General features: G+C 40.5%; 1 protein-coding gene and 1 pseudogene across 7 annotated transcripts in view; one reads left to right on the top strand and one right to left on the bottom strand.

The window, feature by feature from the left end:
• Window positions 1–26,328, top strand: part of Zbtb35 (zinc finger and BTB domain containing 35) — a 34,596-nt gene extending 8,268 nt beyond the window's left edge. For 5 of the 7 annotated variants that reach the window (XM_048443085.3, XM_048443083.3, XM_048443082.3 and 2 more), the window contains 4 exons: window positions 4,681–4,825; window positions 14,218–14,900; window positions 21,778–21,908; window positions 24,478–26,328. In XM_048443085.3, the coding sequence (XP_048299042.3) occupies window positions 4,681–4,825; window positions 14,218–14,900; window positions 21,778–21,908; window positions 24,478–25,161 (1,643 nt within the window). In that variant the 3' untranslated portion in view covers window positions 25,162–26,328. Of the gene's footprint in view, window positions 1–4,680; window positions 4,826–14,217; window positions 14,901–21,777; window positions 21,909–24,477 lie in introns of those variants that run through there. The other 2 variants (XM_085676696.2, XM_087896903.1) reach the window with 2 other exon arrangements.
• Window positions 21,903–24,480, bottom strand: LOC146891579 (large ribosomal subunit protein uL15 pseudogene; annotated as a pseudogene).
• Window positions 26,329–27,481: the final 1,153 nt, after the last annotated feature.

Genomic DNA, 27,481 nt, shown 5'->3' with positions numbered 1-27,481 from the left:
GTGTTCAGACTTCTAAGCAACAAGGAAAAGATTGTCTTTTTCCATGGACCTAGGAATCATACTACTTAGGTTTGGTCCTACTTTTTAAACATTTAATTAATGTTTCTTAGACAAGAAGATTCAGTAAATGTTACCACACCTGATGTATCATGAGCAGTATCAATGCTTGATTTTAAAAAACAGTATCTAATTTTACTGTAGGACTGTTTAAACATTATATTAGAAAGAACTTTTGTACTTTGAAACTTCTAGTCAAATTTCTTAAAAGATAGGATAGCCTTTCCCTTAGCAAAGCAAAATTGAGGCGATGAAAATTAGGGAACCAAACCTTCGATGAATCCATTTATTTTTGGTTTTCTTACTTAGTATCACATAACTCAGTGTATATTACGTCTTAAAGTATTTCTCAATATTCAAGTTGCTTTCAGACACTTTGAAGACAAGTCAAAATGAGTTCTAAAGTTCTGTCTTGCCCCAAATCACAGTTTCTGGAAGAGCTGGGCCTCTCCTGAATGATATCCCCCAATTTCTAAAAAGATTTATTTTCGTTTTAAAATTACATGGTGTGTGTGTCTAGAGGCAGCAAATCCCTCAAGCTGGAGCCATAAACAATTGTGAGCCACTTGATATGGGTGCTAGGAACCAAACTCAGTCCTCTACAAGAGCAGTACACACTGAACTGCTGAACCAGTTTTCCTACCCAATACCTTTCTTTATATACATAAAGATTCCTGTTCTGAATACTTACACTTGCCTTTAGACACATAAGGTAAATGGAACAAGCTTAAAAATGTTTTTGTGAGTAACAATTGTATGCTTTTTGCAATGTAGACTTGGGCATTTCTTGGTCTGAAAATCTATTAAATGTTATTCTTTGCTCCTTTAAATAACCTTCTTACACTTAACTTTTTTGTTTGTTTTTCGAGACAGGGTTTCTCTGTATAACAGCCCTAGTCATCCTGGATCTCACTCTGTAGACATGGCTGGCATCGAGATCTGACTGCCTCTGTCCTCCTGAGTGCTGGGATTAAAGGTGTAAGTCACCACACCCAGCTGAAATAGCCTTTTTAAATTGTTTCTTTAAATAGATTTAACAGTAAGGAAATACAAAAATAGTGTCATTTTGTTGTTAAATTTAAACGCAAAACTTGAAAAGAAAACATAGCATTTGTAGAAACAGGAATTTTGTTTTGTTTTGTATGAGACAGGATCTCATGTCACTATGTAGTCTTTGCTGGCCTGGTCTAACTTTATATTAGACTAGGCTGGCCTCTAACTTCCAGAGAGATCCTCCTGCCTTTGGAATCAAGGTGTGTGACAACATACATGAACTAGACACTTAGTTTCAAATGTAACTTTAGCATTTATTTTTGTTGAATGTGCCTGTGTTTTGGAAAGCTCTGTTAGATGTTCTTGAGGTACAGATCAAAAGTTATTTCTCTCAAATAGGTTACAATGAAGAGAGTTCTATAAACTAAATTACTAGGGCAGTTACAGGCTTGAGCCTGTGGGAAATGCTGAAGGTTTTGTTATTAACTCATAAAGAAACAGTATAAAGGACCTCCTGTGGAGATTGAATTAGTTACCAAAATACCTCTGAACAGAGGAAAGTCTAGGCTTTAACTAGTGACCTCAGTCAAGCTATTGAAGAACTCTTGTCATGTTTAGACTCAAGCGTTGAATTAGGGGCTGGAGAGATAGTTCAGCAGTTACACACACATAATGAGTTCAGAGACTCGTTCCCAACACCCATGTCCGAGGATTACAACTTTCTATACCTCCAGTTCCAGGGGGATCTGATACCCTTCTTAGGTCTCTGCAGACAACTATGTGTATATAAACATAGACAGGTGTAGATAAAAATAAATATTTAAAAATTTTGAACACTTTGTTTTATTTTTTGAGACAGGGTTTCTCAGAGATACACCTGCCTCTGCCTCCCAAGTGCTGGGATTAAAGGCGTGTACCACCCCTGCCTGGTAAACACTTCCATGTTTACTTGAGACCAGTATGACTCTGATAACCTTAACAAGAAAAATAATTTAAAAAGAAAACTGTTGGCCAAGATATAAAAATTGTCAATAAAGTATTAGGAAAGTAGCCAAGCATTGTGGCTGGCACCTGTCAATCCTCTTATTTGGAGGTTGAAGCAGGAGGGTTGTCACATGTTCAAGACTAACTATAGAGTGGGACCCTATTTTTCAAAAAAGTTTAGGGAGCTGGCTCAGCAAGTAAAAAACAACTTGTAAGGGAAAGCTGAAGATCTGAATTTGATCCCTAGAATCCACCAGATGTGGTAGGAAGCATCTGTAACCTCAGCACCGAGTGAGGTAACTGAGAATAATGGGCCAGCTAGCCTGAGGTCATCAGCTCAGCAGCAGAAACCAGGGAATATCCACTTACAGGTGGAAGGAGAATGGCCTCTGATCTCTGAACTTATGTGCTCTTACTCTGCAGACACATAAACTAAGATCCTAAATCCAGCATCACAGTAATTAAACGATGATTTATCAAGACCAGGTGAGATTCGTTCCTGTGATACAAGGATAGTTCTATGCAAAAATGAATATGCCACACCATATTGACTGGTTATATTCTCCCAGTAGAATAAGACTTAGGCAAAGCATTTCACGAAATGTGACATTGGGATCATAGGCAACAGAAAAAGTAGGCATAATAAAGGAAACAACACAGTTGGTGGAATGGGAGAAGATATTTTCTAACCAAGTATTTATCTGAAAGAAACTTGACAACTCAGAATTTAACATTTAAAACTTTGTTATATAAAAACAGAGTAAGAACTTAAGTAGAAACTTCTTTCAAGAAAGAAAACAAATGACTATTAAGTATATGAAAAAAGTTCCATCTGTGAAGAAGTGGAAGACGGGGTGATGAGAGGAGTTGGAAGTGAGTGTGGCCGCTGTGGAAGATGGGAAGCTTCCAAAAGCTTAAAGTAGAGATGCCATATGTATTGAACAGCTTTCCAGGGGAGGAGGGTTGCTCTGGCTCAGTTCCAGAGGTTGTAGTAAGGCAGAGCACCTTGACCCAGTGCAGTGCTGAAGCAGAGGCCTGCAGCGACAGCCACTCTGTCCTTGGCGGTTTGTAAGCGAGAAAAGGCCTTCCTCCAACCAGCCCTTCTTTAAAGTCAGTTCAGTGTGTGTTTATTGAGCACTTGCTATGCAGTGTAACTGAAACTTTGTTGGCACATAAATGTTCCTGTCCATGTTTGAGTTTAAAATATTTTCAAGCTGGACAGTGGTGGTGCATGCCTTTAATCCCAGCACTTGGGAGGCAGAGGCAGGCGGAGTTCTAGGACAGGCTCCAAAGCTACAGAGAAACCTTGTGTTGAAAAACCAAGGAGAAAAAAAAAGAATTCGGACAGTTGAAGCTGCATAAAGTCTGCAGGCTGGATAGAATAACTAAGGCCCATCTCTTTAGTAGTCCATTCAGCTTTGAATAAGCGTTCTCAGGATCCAGTCGGAGTAACGTGCTACCAGCTGGGGGCCAGGCTGTTAACACATGAGCTTTCATCTTTAAGCCACATCACATATAAACCAGTAGTTCCACATCTGAGCATCCATGCAAAAGAATTGGAATCAGGGTCTTCAGGAAGTTGTGCTCCTTGGCCAGCAAGATGGTTCAGTGAACAGCAGATAAGAGTGCAGGCCTGACAACCCGAGTTCAATTCTTGGAATCCACCTTTGACCTCCACAGGCACACTATGACACATATACATGTTCAAATATCATGCACATGTAAAATAATTATAATAAAATTTTAAATTTTCTTTTTTTATTATTATTTTTATTTTTTTATTATGTATATAGTGTTTTGCCTGTGTGTGTGCCTGCATGACAGAAGAGGGCACCAGATCTCACTACAGATGGTTGTGTGAGCCACCATGTGGTTGCTGGGAAGTGAACTCAGAACCTCTGGAAGAACAGGCAGTGCTCTTAACCTCTGAGCCATCTCTCCAGCCCTTAAAATTTCTTTAATTGTATGTCTGCATTCTTTTTAGGACCATTCATAGTAGCTAACATGCGGATATGACCTAAATGTTCATCAGCAGAACACTGAATGAGTGTTCTAATGAATAATTATTTATGTACACAAAATAGGATACTGGTCAGCCTGTAAAAATTCTGCTGTATGCAACATGAATAAACCTTGAAAACATGTTAAATTAAGACAGCTAAAGAAAGATAAATGATAAAATATCTACTTAAATAACTTTCTGAAATGGTCAAACTCATAGTTGAGGGATGAGATTGGAGAGATGGCTCAGCGGTTAAAAGACTATTGCTTTTCCAAGTTCAATTCCCAGCTCCTCCATCAAGTGACTCACAACCACAACTCACAACTCTAGCTCCAGAGAGCCAGTGTTCTGGTTTACACAGACACATAATTTAAAGTAAAATAAACCTTAAAAAGTGAGTGGCAGGTGGCTGGAGTGGGCTCATGAGGGCTGGAAGGGGGAACATGAGGTCTTACTTGGTAAGTAGGCATTAATTGTGATGATGAGGATTGTGGAATGTGACAAGGATATTAATTGTGATGATAAGGATTGTGGAAACTTTCAAAAAATGACAATAGTAATCAAATTCCTAGTACTTTCTTCATTATTTTGCATTCTGCAGTTTGAGTTGCCGTGAACTAAATGTACTGTGCATCTTTTTACAGGGGTCAGTAAAATGGCTTTTCGTCACTTGATTGAGTTCACATACACAGCAAAACTAATGATACAAGGAGAAGAGGAAGCTAATGATGTGTGGAAAGCAGCAGAGTTTCTACAGATGCTGGAAGCTATTAAAGCCCTTGAAGTCCGGTAATGGTTACTTCTTCAGAAATGCTAACTGACAGTCAAGTTAAGACTGTCAAGACTGTACTCTGTCATAGCATTAAGTAGTGATGTTCTGAAGCTAGAAAAATTTTTCATATTGATTATGCCTTCCAGTTGCATTGATTTCTCAAGTAAAAACTGATTAAAGTAAGATTAAAATAGCATGCCTGAGCCAGGCGTGGACACGCACACCTTTAATCCCAGCACTCAGGAAACAGAAGCAGGCAGATCTCTTGAGTTCGAGGCCAGCCTGGTCTACAGAATTGAGTTCCAGTATAGCCAAAGATACATAGAGAAACCCTGTCTCGAAAAACCAAAAAATTAAAATAAAGCAAAATAGCATGTCTATTATCTAATAAGAGTCTAGGCAGGTCTTCAGGGTGGTCTCTGGATCCTCATAAATTCTTTAGCTGGATTTGATTGGTTATTATTAATACTGGGAATATTAATAAAAGTCAAAAAGCTAGATGAGAGTTAAGTCATGGCTTACCAATAAATGACTTCTTAGTTAAAGTTCTAGCACTGTGAGAAGACACCATGACCATGGCAACGCTTAAAAAGGAAAGCATTGAATTGCCTTACATTCAGAGATTTAGTCCAATCTCATCATGGTGGGAAATCTATGAGCCTCTGGAGGCCAGCTCTATTACAGCCACCTCAGTGGCCAAATTAGAGCTATTGTAATCTAAATGTATTTCTATAAACTTGTTATATACTCCAGATGATTTAAACCTCCATCTGACTTCTGATATGTCCACTACAAAGGGAAAAGATAGTGTTCGTTGGTATTGTAGCGTGAGAACAGGTCCATTGCTAAGGAGTTACCACTTGGTATTAAAACACAGAACTTCTTCTGTGTTTTCAAAAACTACTAAAGGATACAATGAGCAAATCTCAGCACCTTCATTCGGATCAGTGTAAAGGGTAAGCTGAGGCTCTGGCGTTGCTCTAGGTTACCCTAGCTCTATCACTGACTTTAATGAAGTACTCAGCCCATCAGATGGTATAATGATGCAACTTCCTACAGAGAATTGTTTGTGAGGCTTAATGCCTGTAAAATGCACATAATGGTATATGCCATGTAGTATTCTAAATGTGCAAACTGTTACTTCACTGGTACCTCCTGTTACTGTATAGTTTTCCCCTTCCTCCTGTTGTTTGTTTTTTAAATGATTAGTTTAAAAAGATTATTTTTTAGTATAGTCCATTAGCATGTCAACAAATAGTTTTGCAGGTTGTTTTCCTTCAGGAACAAAATTACTCAATCCAACTCACTGGTATGATTTAGTCAGAAAATGAAATTGGGAATAAATCTAGGAAAAACTTGAACTACAATTGTTCATAAGTAACATTTTTTAAATTTTTATTTTATATGTATGGGTGTTTTGTGTGCATGTATGTCTATACCATGTGCGTGAGGTGCTTGCAGAGGCCCAAGAGGACTACAGTTAGAAATGTTTGTGAGCTGCTGCCATGTGGGTGTTGGAAGTCTAACCCAGGTTCTGTGGAAGAACAAATAGTGCTCTTAACTTCGGAGCCACCTCACCAGACTCCAGTAATATTTCTTTTAGTTAATATGACTGTTCACAATTGAACTTTTCTGACAAGAACTTGGTGTATCTCCATTCTGAAAGCTAACAACTGGTACGTAGTGCGGAGGCGTTTGAGTGGGTGCCAGTCCACATCAGCGCAGTCCTCTCCGGCAGATGGATGATCCGAAATTGATTAGCAAGATAAAGGTGTGCGTGAGTCTTGTACATAGATCGCACAATTTCAGATTTGTGTCGTGTGGGAGCTTTTTCCTGATTATAGTCATGAGTAGCATCTGTATACTAGACAGCAGAAAAGTGGAGCACGTCTGAGTATGCGTGTGCGTGTTTCATAGTGCAGGTGTGGAGGTCAAGTGCAGTTCTTGTAGTTGTTCTCTCTTTCTCCCTGTTATGGCAGGGTCTCTATCTTTAAACTTTCATTTAAATTTTTAAAAGAAAAATCACTTCATTCTAATTAACTCACAAATAAAAAACCACCACCTATTTTAAGGAAGTACTCAAATAGTTGCTCAGTTCCAAACATCTCTGCTTTCTCTATTGCTGTTTGTATTTGAGCCCACCTAGCCTGTAAGCACATAGGGGTCCTGTTTCTGTATCCCATCCCCCCGTAGTGGGGTGCTGAGATAAAAGAGGCATAGTATATATGTGGCTCTTTGGGCATGGGACTGAGTGGTAGTACTCTGTTCATGTGTAACCTTCTAAATTTTCTAGACTATGTTGGAAACCTTTAAGCATCTTCTGTAATATCCCATTTCCCAGTTTCTTTTTGTTTTTTGCCTCAGCTTCTTAGTAGCCATAGTTGGTAATGCTAAGTAATTACATTGAATTGATCATTACAGATTGGTAAATGCCTTGTGGTTAGCATTTCAGAGTCAGTTTTAAGGGTCAGTGAGGTGGGAGGCTTAAAGAATAAAGGGACTTGCCACCAGGACCTGAGGGCAGTTCTTGACAAACACATGGTTCTGACCTGTGCCGTGTATGTATCTTCCACCCCCATAAATAGACACATGCACAGTAAGTCTCCAAATTAGTTTTAGATGTATTTTTGAATTAGCATTTGTATATCTGTCATGGTGATGTTAATATATATGTATGCTCTTATCCTTTGCTTGGAGTACTTGTTCATTGATAGAGTCTTTACAGGTTTTTTTTTTTTCATTTGTTTTGTTTTGTTTTGTTTTTCCAGACAGGATCTTGACAGGTTTTTTGGTTTTGGTCCCCAGCCAGCAGTGTGTTCTCTAAAGTCTTGCCTGACTGCTCTCTGAGCAACTTGGTGCTTCTGCACTTACTAAGTTTTCCATTTAAGCCGTGATCATTCTATCATTCCCACATTTTTTGCATTAGACATCAGCCTCTTTGGGGCGAGGGATTATACATTTTTCCTTGAGGCATTTAGTAAGTTTGAAAAGCTACTACAAGATGGGTTTTGGGATACCCAATAGTGAGACTACTTCTTTTTTTGTCTAACAGATTCAGATGTCTTATTTTGCCATTCAGCTGTGAATACAAATCCACTTAACAAAAGCCTGACAGACGCACTTTATCCCTGTTACTGAGAGACTGCTTTATTAGTGTCTGTAATCAAACCCATGAAGATAAGACCTTATATACTAGTGGGAAATTAGAATTCAACATTTATAGACCGTCTGGGCTTTACAGTTTCTGTACAAGGCCAGCTCAGCATGTTAAGCTGGGATACTCTCTTCTGAAGTAGACAACAGCTAAAGTTCCCAAAATTTGAAATTATTTCTATAATATATGTGTGTGTGTGTGTATTTGTCTGTCTATGTATGTACATATATGTAAAGCAGTAATGGAAGTATGATACACGGCAATAGCAACAGCAGCTTTGTGAATTCTGTATTCACCTGAACAAAATTATGGAGCTATCCATCCAGCATACCCCGTTTTACTCCCCAAACGTAAACCCAAATCCCAGAAAAACAGCTAAGCTTTGTTACTGTTGTGGTTCCTGCCACCATTTCAGTTCTTTGTAAGCTTCTCAGCCATCATCTGAAAAGGAGCATCTAAAGGAACACCATCAGAAACAGAATGGTTATACACAGTCACTACTATGTAAACAGAAGAACTTCTAAATTAAAGGTTTATTTTTATTTTTGTATATGTGAGAGTGTAGGTCATGTTTGTGTCCCTGAGATGGCAACAGAGACCTGACAAAGGTTTCAAATGTCCAAGCTGCTGGAGGTACAGCCAGTTGTGAGATGTCTACCATGGATGCTGGGAGCTCAACTTGGATCCTTCTAGAATAGTAGAGCTCTTAAGTGCAAAGCCATATCTGCAGTCTCTAAATGCCCTTTTTATGTTTCTCTTTGGATCAGAGATCTGGGTTTGCCTTGGTCATACTCATAATTAAACGAGCATTAGAAGGCTGATTAAGAGTAATTTACAATTTTCCTCAAACACTTGTACTTGAAAAGGACGTAATTAAACAACAATACTTAGTTCCTTCCTTTTTATTTTTATTTATGTATTATTTTGGTTTTTTAAGACAGTGTTTCTCTGTGTAACCCTAGCTGTCCTGGAACTAGCTCTGTAAGCCATGCTGGCCTTGAACTCAGAGAGATCCTCCTGCCTTTGCCTCCTGAGTGCTGGGATTAAAAGCACATGTCACCACAGCCCCACCAGTTTCTTCCTTTTCATTAAAATGGTTTTGACATCTTTCGAAATAGAGATGTTCTCTTAATTGAACGACTAGACTGTGTAATAATTTAGTTTAAGTAGAATTGATGCCAGACAACTTCAGTTTGTTGCTAAAAATACCTGAAATGATTACAGTGAGTTGATGTTAAAATCATTCTTAAACAGTTAAAGCCTGTTGAAATGATCTTTCAAAATTTGTATTACTGGAGCAAGTGTTTGTCACCTGGAAAAGGAGTTAAAGAAACATTTTTAAAGATAAATAGTTAATATTTTATACTTGTTTGCATAATTTGCCCTTAGGTCAGTTTGCTAACTCCTCTAATGAACATTTGTTATTCTGATAAGAGTATGTATGTGTGTATAAGTCTTATGATTTAATTTTTTAAAACTTTAACCACATTTATTTATTGTGTGTATATGTATGTGGGGGTGCATTGCCACAGCATAAATGCCAGAAGTCAGAGAACAAATTGGGGTAATTGATTATTTCTTTGCGTTGTGTGGGTCCTGGTGTTCAAACTCTGTCGGGGACCAGCCTCTAGAAAAACACCATTTGTCAGGATAGGAGTGTGGAATTTAGAAATATAAGTAAAGAATATTTCTTTACTTCATGAAGACGCATGAAAAATAGTAAACAAAACCATAGAATAGTACCTCGAGGGCATTCCAGTGAAAACTGAAATCCCCTGTGTTTAATTTTTCATGTGCTTTTATACCCAGTACAAAAGGAGGAAGAAGGCAACAAAAGATTTCTTTAACATGCTACAAAGGTCAACTCAGTTAGTTGCTTTAACACTTTGAAACATCAAGTCATATTAGTATTTTGTTGTTTAGGCAGTGAAGCTACCCTAGACCAAGTACCATTCTCCAGGTAACCTCATGTTACAAAAGAAGGAGCAGACGTACTCTTGCATATCTTGACCATCTGACAGGATGGAATGGGTTTACTTGTATGAGCCGTCTTAATATCAAAAGAACCAAGTAACCACATCCTGATGAGTACCTGTCACTATACTAGTCAACAGTAACCACATCCTGATGAGTACCTGTCACTATACTAGTCAACAGTTTTAAGCAACCTCCAACTCTGACCATCAGACAAGGTGGAAATAGGCTCATGTTATCAGGCGTGGCAGCAAGCACCTTAACCAATTGCGCCTTCTCATCAGCCCTTTTTTTGAAGTTTTAATAAGGCTTACTCTGATAAATATGTGTTACCTCTGTTGATATCAAACCTTATTTAAAGTATGTAGTTTGAAGGGCCTGGAGAGGTGACTAAATGGTCGAGAGCACTGGATGTTTTTCCAGAGGACCTAGGCTTGATCCCTAGCACCTGCATGGTGACTCACTCGTTTGTAACTCTCGTTCCAGGGTATCTGATGCCCTCCTCTGGCTTCTGTGGGCACAAGGCAGGCATGTGGTGCACGGGTGTAAATGTACACAACATAAATTATAAAAAGCAACGATTTAGGGACTGGAGAAATGGCTCAGTGATTAAGAGCGTTTGCTGCTCTTGCAGAGCACCTGGGTTCAGTTCCCAGTGCCCATGTGGTGGTTCACAGCCATCCCTTTCATTTCAGGAACATTCTGGAAACATTTCAGGAAATCTGTTTCCCCCTTCTTACCTCTGCAAACACTGTGCATGCATACATGTAGGCAAAATGCATAAAATGAAATGATTACGTGTAATAAAAAATTATAAGACTTTAAAAATATGCAGTTTTAACATACCCATAAAGCCATTATCACTGTCAAGTTAACGAATATGGCACTCTTCTGTTGTTTCTTCATTCTGTGGTCAAGTCCTACTTTCCCGGTTTTAATGATCATACCAATCTCCTCTTACCATAGGTCCCGCCATTAACATTTTCTAAAATTTTATATACATATATGGTAGGTACATACTTACCTAATTTCATCAGTTTTGAAATTCATTGATATCGTTGTAGATATTATCTTTATCTACCTTACACTCTGAAACAGGAAAGACTGTTTTCAAGATGTTGTATGTATCAACAACTTTGTAAACAGATCCAAAATAAAGGGCCGTTCTTGTTTCTGTATTATCTTGGCTTCTGATAATTTTTTCTCATAATTAACCTCTTAATCACTAGTCACTCTGATCTACCAGTAGGCACTGTTTCCTAGCACATTCAGTTTTTCTCGTATTAGGCTTATTTAAAACTATTAACAGAATTTGAGTAAATGTCATTCACCCACCGGACTGAAGGCCTTCACTAGGGACACAGGTTGACATTGTCTGCAGTGCAGAGAGAATGCTTGAATATAGCTGTCGTTTATGGAGGGCTGTCTGAAAGGTGGTCAGTCATTTAGTCTTTCTTATTTATCACAGACACCTGAATAGCACCCGAGTGGTGGTTTTCCATGTTGTGATCTGGGTTCTGAAAGATTTAATGGTTCTCCCACATACCTTCTGGATGTAAAATATCATCTCTCCGGGTCCTGGGGCTGCTGCTTGCCCTGCACCCCACCCAGTGTCCTAGTATGGCTACCGTAGCTTACTCTGTTCTAGGTGTTAGTCATTCACTCCTACCGAGAACTTGCATAGGAAATGTTGCAAGAGCATTTTTACAAAATTTAGAGACCCACTTGGCCTCATGTGTGCCCTTATAAATGAGCTGATTGGTTTTATGCTGTAAGATGGTGTCGTTCTAATAACAGAATCCGGATGACTAAACGAGAATTAAGTTTGAATCCTTTAAGCCCATATTTGACTATCTCCTGGAAGAGATAACTACTTTGTCCCAGAATTGCTATTGGAGAAAAATAATGTCAAAGACTATTCAGGGCAGAATCCTAAATTGTCTAATTAGGTTTCCATGAGCTTCCCCATCCTTTCTTCATCTTCATTACTCAGGAAGCAGATGAGAAGAGGTGACCCCAGTGTGGGGACAGCTGAACTTGGCGATCAACCTGCCTTACTCAGATTTTTGGACGAGGAGGAGGTGAGGGAAGTACAGTGGGAAACTATTTGAGTCAGTGTTTGAGGAGGTTATTGTAATAATTTGCCTATCAGTGTCTGTGGGAGGTAGGAAACATAAGAGACTAACCTCTTTCTATTATCCAGTTATTATAGTGTTTTTGTGTTTTAAAAGATGCCCCATTTTCAGACTGTAGCTAGTCCAGGAAGCTAGGTGTGACATGGTATTCATGGAGCAGTTCTGAGCCTTGAAGCAGCTGGTCAGACTGGAGCAGCAGAAGAATAACTTGAGAAGCTTATCAGGGTGAAGCCACCACACATAGCTCCCAGATCAGTGTCAGTCAGTAAGTAGGACATCCTGTGTGCAGCCACGTCACATCTTCACAGTAAGACAAGCGATCTCTTAGGAGGTAGCAGAAGTCAGATGTGAAGTCTACATCAAAAAGAGCGTCTTTTCCTTTAAGACCAGTCTATGATAACGAATGTATTAACACATTGAGAATGTTGGCTCTTGGTGTAACAGTGGCAATCTGAACAAAACAGACTTGCTTCTTTAATAGACTACTTCCACCAACTGCTTACAGTTAGTCTTATTAAGAACAGCCATTTATCGTGGACCTCTAAATGAGAAACTCAGGAAGTTTGCGAAACTACTCTCTTTTCCTTGTGACTGCGGCTTTGGAAGTAGGTGTCTTGAGTGTGCCCTGCCTTTCAAGTTAGCTCACCTAACTGGCAACAGCTTGTGTGTCAGTAAAAATATAGCAAGATAAATCATGAGGAATGTTGGCAAGAACTGTGAGGACAGCCTACCAACCTTAGCTGCTATGTCTGTTTTGACTTTCGTAAATGGAGGCTAAGCACCTGCAACAGAAAGCCAGCTACTTTGTCAAATTAAGCTTTTCTTCCTGACTGACCAAAGATACTTGTGGGACACTTGTTACCATATTAGTCACAAAGTCTGGTTGACTCAATATGAAATGAGACTTTTAGACTGGGAGACTTCAACTTTCCAAAGGTTGGGTGTCAATTTCAGTATGTGACCAGCGGCATGCTAATTGCTTCTTTTTAGAGGAATTGTAGCTTGCACTAAAATCTCAGTCTTTGACTAGAAACTGCCTCCCTTTGCCTGAGTTCCTTAGTTCCCATGTCTGTAAAGATTTTTGCTCCACCATGAATTTTGTTTTTCCTTAAAGCAGCTGCAATCAGGATAGAGGGGAAGAGAGAAGGTGGAGACAAATGTGGGTGGTGACAGACTGCCAGTACACAGGCACATCTGCTTTTGGTTTCGAGCTCCCTAGAAGCTGCATGTTTTCAGCCCACCTAAACACCTCTGTCAGCAGTAAGAAATCTTCGCTTTCAGATTTTGGAACTTCTGATTGAGCATCCCTCTCTGTTGTTTTCTAGATGAGGATGTAGGCATGCCTTCTGGCTTGTTTCAGGCTTGATTTACAGTGATTTCTTTTTAAAGAGCCCACCCTGGACATTTGATGCCCTGTTGTCACAGTACTGTATCTTATAGGCTTTCGTGTAATTTCAGCATAAAGATTGGCAGTGGGGAGGCAAAGGTGGGTGGGCCTGTGGCTAAGACTTTTTCCCTTGTTTTCTAGAAATTTGATAATTTTAGTTCTCACATTTTAATCTGTGATCCAATTAGAGTTCTTATTTATAAATGATCTGAGTTTAAAGGTTGAAACTTATTTTCTAATACACAAACCAGATATTCCATCATCACCACTTTGTTGTTGGGTTTTTGTTGTTTGTTTGTTTTTTGACACAGGGTTTCTCTGTGTTACAGCCCTAGCTGTCCTGGCACTCGCTCTGTAGACCAGTCTGGCCTCAAACTCACAGAGATCTGCCCGCCTCTGCCTTCTGAATGCTGGGGTTACAGGTGCAGCACCACCGCCCAGCTAAGCACCAGCACTTTTAAAAGGAGTCTCCATTGAGTTACTCTGAACATTTTTTTTCAGAAGTTAATTTCGTATTTGTTTTTGTACTTTATCATGTTCCATTAACCTTTGCATATCTGTACAACATCATCATTCCCTTAATCGTTACAGCTTTTAGGGAATCTTAAAATTGATCAGTATAGGCTGTCCCAAATTTTGTTTTCTGTCTTCCACATACATTTAGTTTATTTTTTCAAAGAATTCTATGATTTTATAGATTTTATTTTAATTTTTATTTCCATAGTTTTTTTTTTTAAGCTCTTAATTTATATATTTCAGGAACAAAGAAAACTCGGCTCCTGTAGAGGAAAATCCGACAGGGAAAAATGAGGCAAAAAAAAGAAAGATTGCAGAAACTTCGAATGTTATCACTGAATCATTGCCGTCTGCAGGATCAGAGCCTGTGGAAATTGAGGTGGAGATTGCTGAAGGCACGATTGAAGTAGAAGATGAAAGCATGGAAACTTTGGAGGAGGTTGCTTCCACTAAGCAGTCTATAAAGTACATTCAGAGCACAGGCTCCTCGGATGACTCTGCTCTCGCACTGTTGGCAGACATTACCAGCAAGTACCGCCAAGGTGACAGCAAAGGACAGATTAGCGAAGATGACTGTGCGTCCGACCCCATAAGCAAACAGGTAGAAGGTATTGAAATTGTGGAACTTCAGCTGTCACATGTGAAGGACTTGTTCCATTGTGAGAAATGTAACCGTTCGTTTAAATTGTTTTACCATTTTAAGGAACACATGAAATCACACTCCACTGAAAGTTTCAAGTGTGACATATGCAATAAAAGGTATCTCCGCGAGAGTGCTTGGAAGCAGCACCTGAACTGCTACCACCTCGAGGAAGGTGGGCTGAGTAAGAAGCAAAGAGCTGGGAAGAAAATTCACATTTGCCAGTACTGTGACAAACAGTTTGACCACTTTGGACACTTTAAAGAACACCTTCGAAAACATACAGGTAATTAGCAAATACTTTGAAGTATATTTTTTCTACATTCGCTTGAAGTCTAAATCCTGTGTGATTGGTTTTTTAAGACAGGATTTCTCTGTGTAGCTTTGGAGCCTGTCTTAGAACTTACTCTATAGACCAGGCTGGCCTTGAACTCACAGAGATCCACCTGCTTCTGCTGGGATTAAAGGCGTGAGCCACCACCACCTGGCTGAAATATTTGATGCTTTAAATTACAAATCATTGTCAACCTTGAAGATGATTGTCACTCTTATGTCTTACCCTTGTTTATATTCTTCAAAGAAATATGTAAAACATTTATTTGCTAAGTACCATGAATTATTAAATCCTAATTATAGTTTGACTTTATTCTATTTTTGTTTCCCATCTTAATGTTACATAAACATATTTATAAGCAATCTTAACATTTTTATATTTTTTTCTTCTTTTGGGGGGCATACATTTAATCGTCTTGAGAGTGTGTGCTGTATTTGTTTATGTGCATACCTGGTGTGCTCTTGCATGTGTGGAAGCCAGAGATAGATGAGTCTTTCCTCAATAATTGCTTTTCAACTTTATTTTTGGAAGCAGAGCCTCACTGAATCTGAAGTTAATCTGTTCAGTGAAGCTGACTAGTCATGGAGCTTCAGGGATCTGCCCGCACTCCTCCCCCTGGCCAAGAGCTGGGGCTCCATACCCACACTGCCATTCCTGGTTTTTTACATGGTGTCTGGGGTGCAGCTCAGGCCCTGTTGCAGCAGACAACGTTACTTCAAGAAGTCATAATATATTTTTGAGCCAGAAAAAGATAGTCATCTGTGTCTGTCGTCCTCCACCTCTCTTAGTGGCAAATATCTCAGGACTAGTGGACAGCCAAGGGAGGTGAGCCATACTCTTTCTTCTAAGAACTGTCCCATTCTTGAAGTGATCACAGGAAGTCTTTCTTTGGTCACTGTAGTTCTGTGTCATTTCCCTACCCTCCCACCCCCACACACATTTGATTTCTTGTCCTTGCTTTAACTCCCCGAGCATTCCTTGCTAGATTTCCTAACTCAAGCACAGGACCTACTGCCAGTGACTTAAATTTTTACTAGGCTCTAAACCCCATATAGTAAGGGTATGGAGAAAGCAGTTACTGTGGGCTGCTAAGGGTTGGATTTCTAGACAGTTGTGCCCAAGTCTTGTTACATGTAGACTCTCCCCCCTCCCTTCTTCCTTCCTTCTTTCCTTCCTTTCTTCCTTCCTTCCTTCCTTCCTAATTATCCCTCTGCCCAAAGTCACTTGAGTACACTAATAGAAATTGAGGAATCAGATGCAGCCCCAGTGATGACGACTCACAGGAAAAGTAGTGTGGGAACGGGTTTTCAAGCAAAGAAGACGCAGACATAGAGGAAAGCATGAAACAAGTTGTTTGCATTACTGGTAGAAGGGTGAATGACTGCAGAGTTGGGTCAAGGTAAAGGAATACCAAGAGATTGCTAGAGCAGGCCGCCTGGGTGACATATGGGGGATCTACAGATGGTTTATGGGTGAAATAAGTGAGCAGTGAGAGAAGGGGCTTCCATCCTGTGCTTTTGATTTAGCAGCGTGATACTATAGGGCTGAAGAACTTTATGTGAGATATCAGGTTAACTTATTTAACTTTATTAAATTAAATTAATAATTTAATTTAATTATTAAATTGTAAATTCTAGAACCATATACTCACTGTAGGGTCCATTTAGTACAGAAGCAAACCTACGAACGTTGCCTTGTAAGCTTAAATATGGAAGCAGAAGGGTCAGGTTTCTATTTTAGAGCAGTGACTGGCACAGTAGGTTATGTGAAATAAAACCTGCTGACTGATGAAAAAATCTTTTGGAATAATCTTGAGAACGGGAGATGAGATAACTGCAGCAGTAGTGAAAAGAGGCAGGGCCCACGGGATGTGGTGATCTCTGAACCTTGTGTCCGAGTGACTATGTGACTGGCAGAAGCCAGCGAAGGTGAAGGAGAATACCAGACCCATTTGAATAAGAACCTTGACGTGACTTCAACATGTTTTTAAGTAGGTGTTCCCTACTTGCCAAGGAGAATCAGAAAATAAAGATCACACTTTGAGTTCTGGCTTTAATCCTGACAATTACCGGTTTGATGAACATGTGGGTCATTTTATATTGAGGCCCCTTTCTTTGCACTAGGGATAATGGTACATGTCCCACAGATAGACTGAAGTTTAACAGTCTACATGTCTTTCAGAAAAAGTCAGCTGTGCGGTGGTGGTGCACACCTTTAATCCCAGTACTGGTGGATCTCTGAGTTCAAGCCCAGCCTGGTCTACAGAACAAGTTCTAGGACAGCCAAGGCTACACAGAGAAACTTTTTCTCAACCCCCCACCCCAAAAGTCATATGATTATTTCTAGATTTCACCTAATTGTTTAGAAACAGCTCGAGTGGCATGCAGGGAAAAGTGATTCTTTCCTACTTATGCTAGATCTTTTTTAAAGATTTATTTATTTATTACAACACGTATACTGTGTTGCCTGCATGTCTGCCTGCAGGCCAGAAGAGGACACCAAATCTCATTACAGAAATTTCATTACAGATGGTTATGAGCAACCAGTGCTCTTAACCACTGAGCCTTGTCTCCAGTCCTATTCTGCATCTCCTAAAAGTAGCTCCTGGCTCCAGGGAATACCTTAACTGGAGAGTATTGCTTGGGCATACAAAGCACCTGGCACTGCCATTCAGGGCAGGGCAGGGTCAGTAGGTCAGTGGTAAAGAATGTGTGCCTCTAACATTCAGGCATATTGCCGGCATTATCAAGTGACCATAAGCACACACTTGTGAGAATAAAAGTGCAAGCAGCAGGTGTATACCATTTCATTTTAGACTCACCTTTCTTTGTTTTTGTGGGGTTTTGTTGTTGTTTTGGCAAGTTCTCATCACGTATCGCAGCTGATCCTTTTGCGTCGGTCTCCCAAGTGCTGGGATTGCAAATGAAACACTTATGAGGGTTGTTTTTTTTTCCCCTTTTTTCTTTAACTGTGGCTACATATTATTTTAGTGCATATCATTGTAGCTCTGAGTAAACACAAGGTTTTCACTAGAGTTTGCCACTAGAGTGGCATAATAAGTATCCTTGTACATTTATTTCTACACATGCTTATATAATGTAGTTTGAAAGGCTTTTTACTGCAGGTATGTGTGCACTTGCCACCACATGAGTGTGCTGATCAAAGAACAACGAGCAGGAGGTGGTTCCTTACTTCTGCCGTGTGGGTGCCGGGGCGGAACTCAGTTCATCAGTTATAACAAGTGCTGAGCCCTCTTGCTGGCCTGTGTAATTTAATTTTTTTTAAAGATTTATTTATTTATTATGTATATAACATTCCTTCCATGTATGCTTGCATGCCAGAAGAGGGCACCAGATCTCATTATAGATGGCTGTGAGCCACCATATAGTTGCTGGGAATTGAACTCAGGACCCCTGGAAGAGCAATCAGTGCTCTCAACCTCTGAGCCATCTCTCCCGCCCCTATGTAATTTCATTTTTTTTAAGAACAGAATATCCAGGTTAAAGAAAATCTTGGCAAACATCAGATTGCTTTTTATTATTCTTTCACTCCGTACGTGTGAGCACTTGTGTGTGTGTGTAGCATTTGCGTGTTTCTGTGTAGGTGTGTGAATGTGGCACTTGTGAGTGAGTGCACTTCTGTGTATATGTGCTGTGGAAGTCAGAAATCAACTTCACCTTATTTCGAGTCTCTCACTGACCCTGAAGCTCACCCGCTGGCTGGCTGGCTGGCTGGCTGGCTGGCTGGCTGGCTGGCTGGCTGGCTCCAGAGAGCTACCTGTGAACACCCTGCTACCACAGCTCCAGGACTCTCCCACAGCTGGGTTCTTGGGTGAACGCTGGGTGCAGACTCAGGTCTTCAAGCTTGCACTGCTGGCACTTGACTGGGCATCTTCCTGAGCCCCTCATATTTCTTTTCAAAAGGCCGTTACAGTTCATGCTTATAGATTTCACTGGTAGTCAAAAATTACACACTGATAAAACATAATCACTTTGTTGAGCATATTTCTCAATGTTTCTTGAATTAAAAAGTTCTCCTTTCAACACTAATTCTGGGTAATCAGGTATTGCCTATTTTTTTTTTATCATGTGCAAACTGTACAAAAGCTATATTGACTTTTTTGAGAGAAGAACGTGCGACTTGGTAACTTATGTCAATCTACACTGTGCTGTCTTTGAATCCCCATACTCTTGCTCGACAATTGTTGTTCCTCCATGTCAAAGCCTTTCAGCTTATCCTTCCCCCATCAGTTTATTATATTTCTGATTTCTCTCTTAACCTGAACCTTGTCATATCTTTTCTTGCATAGAAGGCTCCTATTTGTATTTATTCTTCCTTGTTAGAGAACAGTGCTGGAGAAAATGCTGTCTCAGACCTTAATTGAGGCTATCTCTTGTCTGATATCTTTTTCTAATGGCTTCTCCAGATTCCTGCTGTGTGCATTCAAGACCCTTCCCTCCACTCTCGAGTTAGCATAGCTCTTTTTACCCATGTCTCCAACAGCTTGATTTTTCTTCAAAGGCCAGTGCTGACTCTTGCAACTTGAACCATGTTCATCTTTATTGCAATCCTTCTTTCCTCTTCCCCTGCCTTCTCCCCCACAGAAAGTCAATAGATGGTGATTTCTCATTGATTAGAAATCTCTTCCAGTCATTTTTCTTTTTCTTCTTGGAAAGAGTGTATGTATGTATGTTTCTGGAAATTGAACCTAGGGCTTTATGTACGCTAAACAGGCACTTTGCCGCTGAGCCACACCCTCAGCCCTACTTCTAGGCTTTGTTCAAGAAACTATGTTTTTACTGTTGTGCTTCTTTCTCATTAACTGCTCCATTCTGGCTAAGCTTGGCCTCTGATCCTACTGTACTGCCGACTACTCTAACTTTCCTTGGTATCCTTCGGCCGTTCTGTTTCCACTGTTAGCTCCTCTAACTGCTGTCTTACTTGGGGTTTCTCTAGAATCTGTTCAGGATTGTGTTGTTATATAGCACACTGAGCGTTTTGATCCATCTTGGAAGTATTCATTGCCACTGAAAATGACCTTTTTTCTATGGATCAGTCCATTCTGTGTATAGACATTCTCCAGAACTGTCTATACAACTATCCCTTGGGAATCTGCTCTGCTTTCAGTGCCTTCTAAAAATTTTTTTTTTAATTTCTCTTTTTAAAAATATGTATGGGTGTTTTGGCTGCATGTAAGTCAGTCTGTGCACACAGAGGCTAGAAGGCATCTCCTGAAACTTGGATTTTTAGATGGTTGTGGGTTGCCATGTGTGCTGGGAATCAAACTTGGGTCCTCTGGAAGTCAGCTGCTTAGCCATCTCTCTAGCTTCTCACTTACTTATTTTTTGAGACACAGTTTCATGTAGCCCAAGTGACCTTGAATTCAGTAAATATACTGTCCAGGATGATCTTGTACTTAAGATATAACTGCCTCCCCCTCCCAAGTACTGAGGTTACAGATGCGCACCCCCGTGCCCAATTATGTGGTGCTAAGGACTAAACCCCGGTCTTTGTGCTATTTTGCAAACACACTGAATTCATGGTCTTTCCCTGCATCCCCACTTGATACTTGATTTAAATTCCTGCACTCTTGGTTTTGATACTAGGTGGCATGCTAAGCCTGAGATGGGAATCATAGTCAGTTACTCCCTCCTTCCTCACCCTCTCTGCAGTGCTGTATCTGGCTCATTCTGTTCCCAGCAGAATTGCCCTGCCTTGCACAGATGCAGCCTTGCCCCTTAGCTCAAGTCTCCAGTGATTCGGATTTATTTTCATGGCAGTGTTCAAGGCATCAGTTTATTGTTTTGTTTGTTTTTAGTTTCGTTAGAGGCAGAGTCTCACTGTGTGGCCACTATTGGCCTGGAACTTAACCATCTCAGCCTCCCTGGTGCTAGGATGAAAGGCGCTCACCACCAAGCTTTATTGCTGTTTGAGACAGCGTCTTGCTGTGTTGCCTGAATTTATGTCAAACTCAGAATCTTCTGCCTTGACCTCTCCTAAACTGAGATTGGGATCTGTGCATCCCTGTCTTTGTTAATTTATTGTCATCACCTGAGCTATGATCCGGTACACGGTAAGTGCAGAATAAAAAAGACAAAGTGCTTAGCGAAAGCATAGTTCTGTTTCCATCAAGCAGAGATTGATATGATTTTTATCTAAGGAAAAAGAGTTTTAGGTAAGCTAAAAAATTGTGTTCCCCTTCTTAAGAATGTGTTAAATAGGTCAGACATGTGGCTCATTCCTGTAGTTGTAGCACTTGGGAGGCTGAAGCAGATTTTAAATTCAATTCTAGCATAGGGAGACTGTATTTAAAAAAAGGAAAGGAAAGCCGTGTGTGGTGGCACATGCCTACATTCTCAGCGCTGGAGAGGCAGAGGCACACTCAGAAGAATGACCGTAAGAGTTTGAGGACAGCCTGGTATACATTAGCAAACCCTGCCCCACCCTACACACACACACACACACACACAGACACACACACACACGGGGGGGGCAGGAAGATGAATATGATCTGGGTTTAGGGGTACACACCTTTAATCATAGCACTTGGGAGCAGAGGAATTGGAGGCCAGCCTGGTCTACAAAGCGAGTATCAGGACAGCCAGAGATACATAATAGACCCTGTTTCAAAGAAGTAGGACCTTAAAGTTAGCCAAAGGTGTGCCTCAGTGGTAGGTCATTTTCCTGGCATGCTTGAAGCCTGTGTATGGTTCAATCCCCGGCACTGCGAAAGAAAAAAGAAACAAAATAATAACCAAAATGATAAACTCTCATCCTTGCCTTTGCTGATGTTCTCAACTTATCAATGTATTTCTTTTTCTTGCAATAGGTGAAAAACCTTTTGAATGTTCAAACTGTCATGAGCGGTTTGCTAGAAATAGCACTCTCAAATGTCACCTCACTGCATGCCAAACTGGAGTAGGGGCAAAAAAGGGAAGGAAGAAGCTTTACGAATGCCAGGTATGTGTGGGTGTATTTTGTTCTCACAAGAGGAACTTACTTGCAGTCATTAAAGTACAGAGTAAATAGTCTTTGACTCACGGGGTTGACTTAGAAGTTCTTGACTTAACAGTAGTACAGAAAGCATTATGTGTTCAGCAAAAATTTTCTTGGAATTTCGAAATCTGATCTTTTCCTGAATTAGTGATCCCCAGTAGAGTGTTCTCTTGTGACACTGAGCAGCAGCAAACCTCAGCACCAGTTCACCGTGTGGTCGCAGTAGTGATCAAAACTGATCCTCTCGTGGCTGGGTCCAGTGTGTGGCCTCAGAGCAGCTGTAATCTGGGCAAAACCAAAACTGTAAAAATTCTTGAACACTGAGGTTTGGTTTTGTTTTCCAGCTTGTGCGGCTCTTTCGTGTCCCTTTGTAGATGACAGTCTCCTGTTGCGCTGCCTGCTTGTCACTGTAGTGTCTGGCAGGGTAGGTGGAGCTCGTGACCTTTTTTCTCTTTTTTGTTTTGTTCTAGACAGATTTCTCTGTAGCTTTGGGGCCTCTCCTGGAACTAGCTCTTGTAGACCAGGCTGGCCTCAAACTCACAGAGATCCCCCTGCCTCTGCCTCCCGAGTGCTGGGATTAAAGGCAGGCACCGCCACCACCCGGCAGCACATGTACTTTTGATACAAGTTGCAGTGGTGAATCAGCATGCAACTCTGCTCAGCATCTCAGGCAAACAGCTGGGGAAAGACCTGGGAGTAAAGAAAAGGCTGTTTACTTTGTATGGGTTTTAGGGTGTTTAGTTTTGGTTTTTTGGGGTGGCGGGTTTCGAGACAGGGTTTCTCTGTAACAGCACTAGCTACCCTGGAACTCACTTTTTAGATCAAGTTGGCCTCAAACGCACAGAGATCCTCTTGCCTCTGCCTCCTGAGTGCTAGAATTAAAGGTGTGTGCCACCATCACCTGATGATTATAGAATATTTTTGTTGTTTGTTTTTATTCAGCCCTAGATGATCAGTGTTAATAACAGTTGCCCTAAATAGTAGTCTGAAGCCACAGAAGTGCTTATGGACGTGCAGGTTTAAAGCCAGTCAGCCCAGGCTGGCTGCAAACCCACTCTGCAGCTGAGGGTGGCCTTGAATTACGATCTTCTGGCTCCCGAGTGCTGAGGCATGTTCCACTACACCTGCCTGGTTTGGGGGAATAATAGGTTTGGGTGCCTTAATTTATTTACTTATTGGCAGTTGGGCACACATGCTGCAGCGCGTGGAGGTCAGAGGACAAATTGCAAGAGTTTATTCTCTTCACCATATGGGTCCCAGAGATAAACTAAGGTGTGCAGAGTTGGTGACTCATGCTTTTACCATTAAGCTATCTTGCCTTCCCACAATTAGTTATTCCTAACCATAGGGACACTCATTAGCATCTGGGAGAGCGACAGGGAAAGCAGGCAAGTAACAGCTGTGTCTCCCATGATTAGTATATTTTTGTCCCAAATAATGTAGTGGGTCTAAATTTTGAAGCTGTGAGGAAAACTATAGTATTGTTAATTTATATTTGATACTTCACAGGGAGCAATGCTAAAATGTTTCCAGAATCTAGTAAATTGTTAGGTGTATGGCCTGAGAGATCAAATGAAACCAAGTGTGTGAAATAGCTTTGCACTTGGTACACTGGAAACTATATTCAGAATATTTTTTTGACGGTCAGTTTACCAGTGTGGGTGGTAGTGTTTTGTGTGGTTTTTGTTTGTTTGGGTTTTTTTTTGTTTTGTTTTGTTTTTCACTTGGAAAATGTTAGCATTTAATTGGCCTCCCTGAGTGGCTTCAAGCCACCAGAACACAGGCGCCTCCAAAACCCTTTATCTCCTCTTCAGCTCTTCTGCTGAAAAAATTGGCTTTCACGACGACAGGCTGCTTAGGGAGCTTTCCCTTCCCCAGAACTTTGTAGTAACCCGATCGCACGACGTCAGTGATGGAGCAACTCCAGTCTTGTTCTTGGCAGCGTTAACCCGGGTCTGCTCACTGACCGGCGTCCACAGTTTATCCAGGTTGACAGTTGGTCAGAAGCTCTGGTTCCTCTTGAAGTGGTAATGCCTCATACCAACTTTCCCGAAGTAACCTGGATGATATTTGTCGAAGTTGACCCTATGATGATGCACGCCTCCAGCGTTCCCGCGTCCTCCTGGATGCTTGCGATGTTTACCGATGCGGCCATGGCCGTGGCTCACCTGACCCTGGAGTTTCCGGGTCTTCCTCAGTCTGGATGGCATGGCGGTGGCCTTGTTTGGTTTTTTTTTTTTTCCAGTCCCAGGACTTAAACCCGAGGCATCCCATATATTAGGCAAATACTCTTACCACTAAACAGTACATTCAGCCCTTCTTATTCTATTCTTTGTGAGTTTTGTTTGTTTGTTTGTTTTTTCATTGTTTGTTGGTGCTTAGAATTAGACCCAATACAGTGCCTTGTTTATGCTTGACAGATTCTCACTTAGATAACCTCAGCCCCTTAGTATATTTTATGGAGATAAATGTGTTCACATTTACTTCAGTTTGATTATAAGTATTATTAACATATTATGCTTGGTAATTTCAGGTCTGTAACAGTGTGTTTAACAGCTGGGACCAGTTCAAAGATCACTTGGTGATACACACTGGAGATAAACCCAACCATTGTACTCTGTGTGACTTGTGGTTTATGCAAGGAAATGAATTAAGGAGGCATCTTAGTGATGCTCACAATATTTCAGAACGTATTGTGACTGAAGAGGTCCTTTCAGTAGAAACACATGTCCAGACTGAACCAGTGACATCAATGACGATTATAGAGCAAGTTGGGAAGGTGCATGTATTGCCACTGCTTCAGGTCCAAGTGGACTCAGCACAAGTAACTGTGGAACAAGTCCATCCAGATCTGCTCCAGGACAGCCAAGTGCACGAGTCACACATAAGCGAGCTTCCAGAGCAGGTCCAAGTGAGCTATCTGGAAGTGGGTCGGATTCAGACTGAAGAGGGCACTGAAGTGCACGTGGAAGAGCTGCACGTTGAGCGGGTGAATCAGATGCCAGTTGAAGTACAAACTGAGCTTCTGGAAGCTGACTTGGATCACATGACCCCTGAAATCATGAGCCAAGAGGAGAGCGAGCCTAGCCATGCAGATGCTGCTGAGGCTGCCATGGAAGATCATGAAGATGATGAGGGGTTAGAGACCAAACCAAGAGAGTATTCCCAAGCTGGAAAAGCAGAGAATGACAGAACATCTATGCCAGTTTTAGAATGAAATAACAATTATATTTTTAAATTTACATTTGGGGTAAACTGATGGGCAGTGTGACCTTAAGCTATCAGATAAGTGGACCAAAGTTAAAACTGCTTCCTGTTGTGCTGAACTGTTTCTATGGAAACAGACTGATGTCCTTCCTTCCAGTTAATGCCACAGAGTGGGAATATTTCTCATAATGAGTGAGAGCTTTGAGAAGTATATTTCTGGTAACTTAAATGAATTATATTCTTATTATATAGTTGGGTACGAATGCATCTATTTTCACTGTGGTAAGGGTCTCCATATTCTTCCCCAGGTCATCTCCTCCCTTAAATTCTTTGCATATTATAAAATCGTACATAAACATTAGAATACGTGTCTCTGTATTCTAATGCATGTTAGGAAACTGAGTATGTAGGCACCACAAGGCTGCATGCGGGAAGTGCATTGTTACTGTGCAGTTAACATTTGGGGGTCTGGCTGGCTTTATTTTGAACAACATTCTTGTCTATCCAGTGGTTATAAATGCTGTCTCTAAAACAGAAACGGTGGTGGCAGAATTTCTAGAATGTTAAAAAAGGAAGAAAAAAAAAACCACCCTTGTGCCTTTTCAAAACCAACAGAACTTCAGTAACACATCTCTGGCTCTTTCCAAGTTTGTGTTTAAGGAGCACTGTAAACTGCTCTGGGACTTGAAATTTTTGCTTATAATAACAACTACCAATTCTTTTTCCTTTAAGTTACATTGAAAATTTTTAATTTAACGGCAGCTGAAGGGCCATTTTCAATTGGAAAAATTCATTTGCATCTGTGGTAAACTTTATTTTGATGAGAAGTTGCACTAGTATTTTACCACCAGATGAAAAAAAAAAAAACTAGATGAGCATCATTTAAAAATTAATGTATTTAAAATAAAGTACAGAGGAAAGTATGTATATAATATATCAGGCTTTGTTTTGAATGGACTCTTTCCCCCAATCCTTAATGTAAAGATTTTGTGCTATAACTTTTAAAGCCATACAAATAAGAGTGCTAAACTGTGGACTTAAAAGTAGGTGTGTAAATATTTTTAATCAGTATTACTTGGAAAATAAAAACATAACAACCACAAAATCAATATGCTATTTTCTTTACCTGTTATATACTGGGAAATATTTACATTTTAAAGTAAACTTTAAAATTATGTGTTCATGACTCTTTTTTTCTTTTTAATGATTTCACGCTTTTGTATGTGTGGGTGCTTTGCTTGTATGTGTGTGCACCATGTGCATGCCTGATGCTTCAGAAGCCAGAAGATTCTTGGAACTGGTGTTAGAGATGGTTGTGGGCTTCCACATGGGTGCTGGGAATCAAACTGGGTCCCCCGGAAGAACAGCCAGCATTCTTAACTGCTGAGCCTGCTCTGCAGCCCCTATGTGTAGTTTTTAATGGCACAACAGGAATTGGTATTTTTTTAATAGTGCCTTTTTTTTAAACAATTTTCTCCACTTTTTTAAGGATCAGTCCAAATAACACTTTTGATAATCCTGATATTTGATATTAAATCAAATCACAAAGTATACTGAAGAGGTGTTTGAAGTCACTCAACAGATTGAGATAGGAATATGAAAGTTGTTTGTATTAAGTTCAAGCCTTAGGGAGGTAAGTAAGTTTGCTCTGTTTTGAGTGCCTACTGCAAACAAAACTCATTTGTATTTTCTTTGAAGTTAGAAAACCCTGAGGAGCTGTGACACCTGTGTTTTAGACTGAGCTGTAGGTGTGTCTTAACCCTGCCGTGACCGCAGGCGTATCAGTCACCACCTAGTGTCTGGTGAGTTCTGAGTGTCCTGAGCAGTGAGCCAACGTATGAAAGCTTAAGTATAGTAAGGGTTGTGATCACAGCATAGAGATCAGAGGCAAAGGCAGCTGAAAGGGTTAAAAAAGTTTCCATATTTGACACGTTAAAGGGCTAGCTAGAACTCACATTTCTTTCCCAAAAGGCTAGCATGTTCGGAACGCAGCTGGATTTGACTGGAAACATGGAGGAAAACAGCTCACTGGGACTGAACTGTTAGATGAATAGTGCTTTGCATCTTGCAAGATATTTTGCATATAGCAAACTCTTGAAAACAGATGTATATTTGCTCCACGTAGTCAATTGGGTGCTTATTCCTAGAGGGTTTTCCCACTTAATTCCCATGGGGGCTTTAAGTGTGTGGGGCCTAGAGTGTGGCGGCAGATGTGGCGGCAGATCTGTGGATACAGCGTTTGCATTACAAAACTTATGTCTCCCCTACTCATCGAACAGTAGTTCTCAGACACCAACCGTGTAGGTGTTCAGCAATTCAGTCCTGATGAC

This window comes from Myodes glareolus, chromosome 15 (genome assembly GCF_982192425.1).
Source record: "Myodes glareolus chromosome 15, mMyoGla1.1, whole genome shotgun sequence".
NCBI lineage: Eukaryota > Metazoa > Chordata > Mammalia > Rodentia > Cricetidae > Myodes > Myodes glareolus.
Note: the sequence above shows the minus strand (reverse complement) of the source record. Positions and strands in the feature narration are given on the sequence as shown.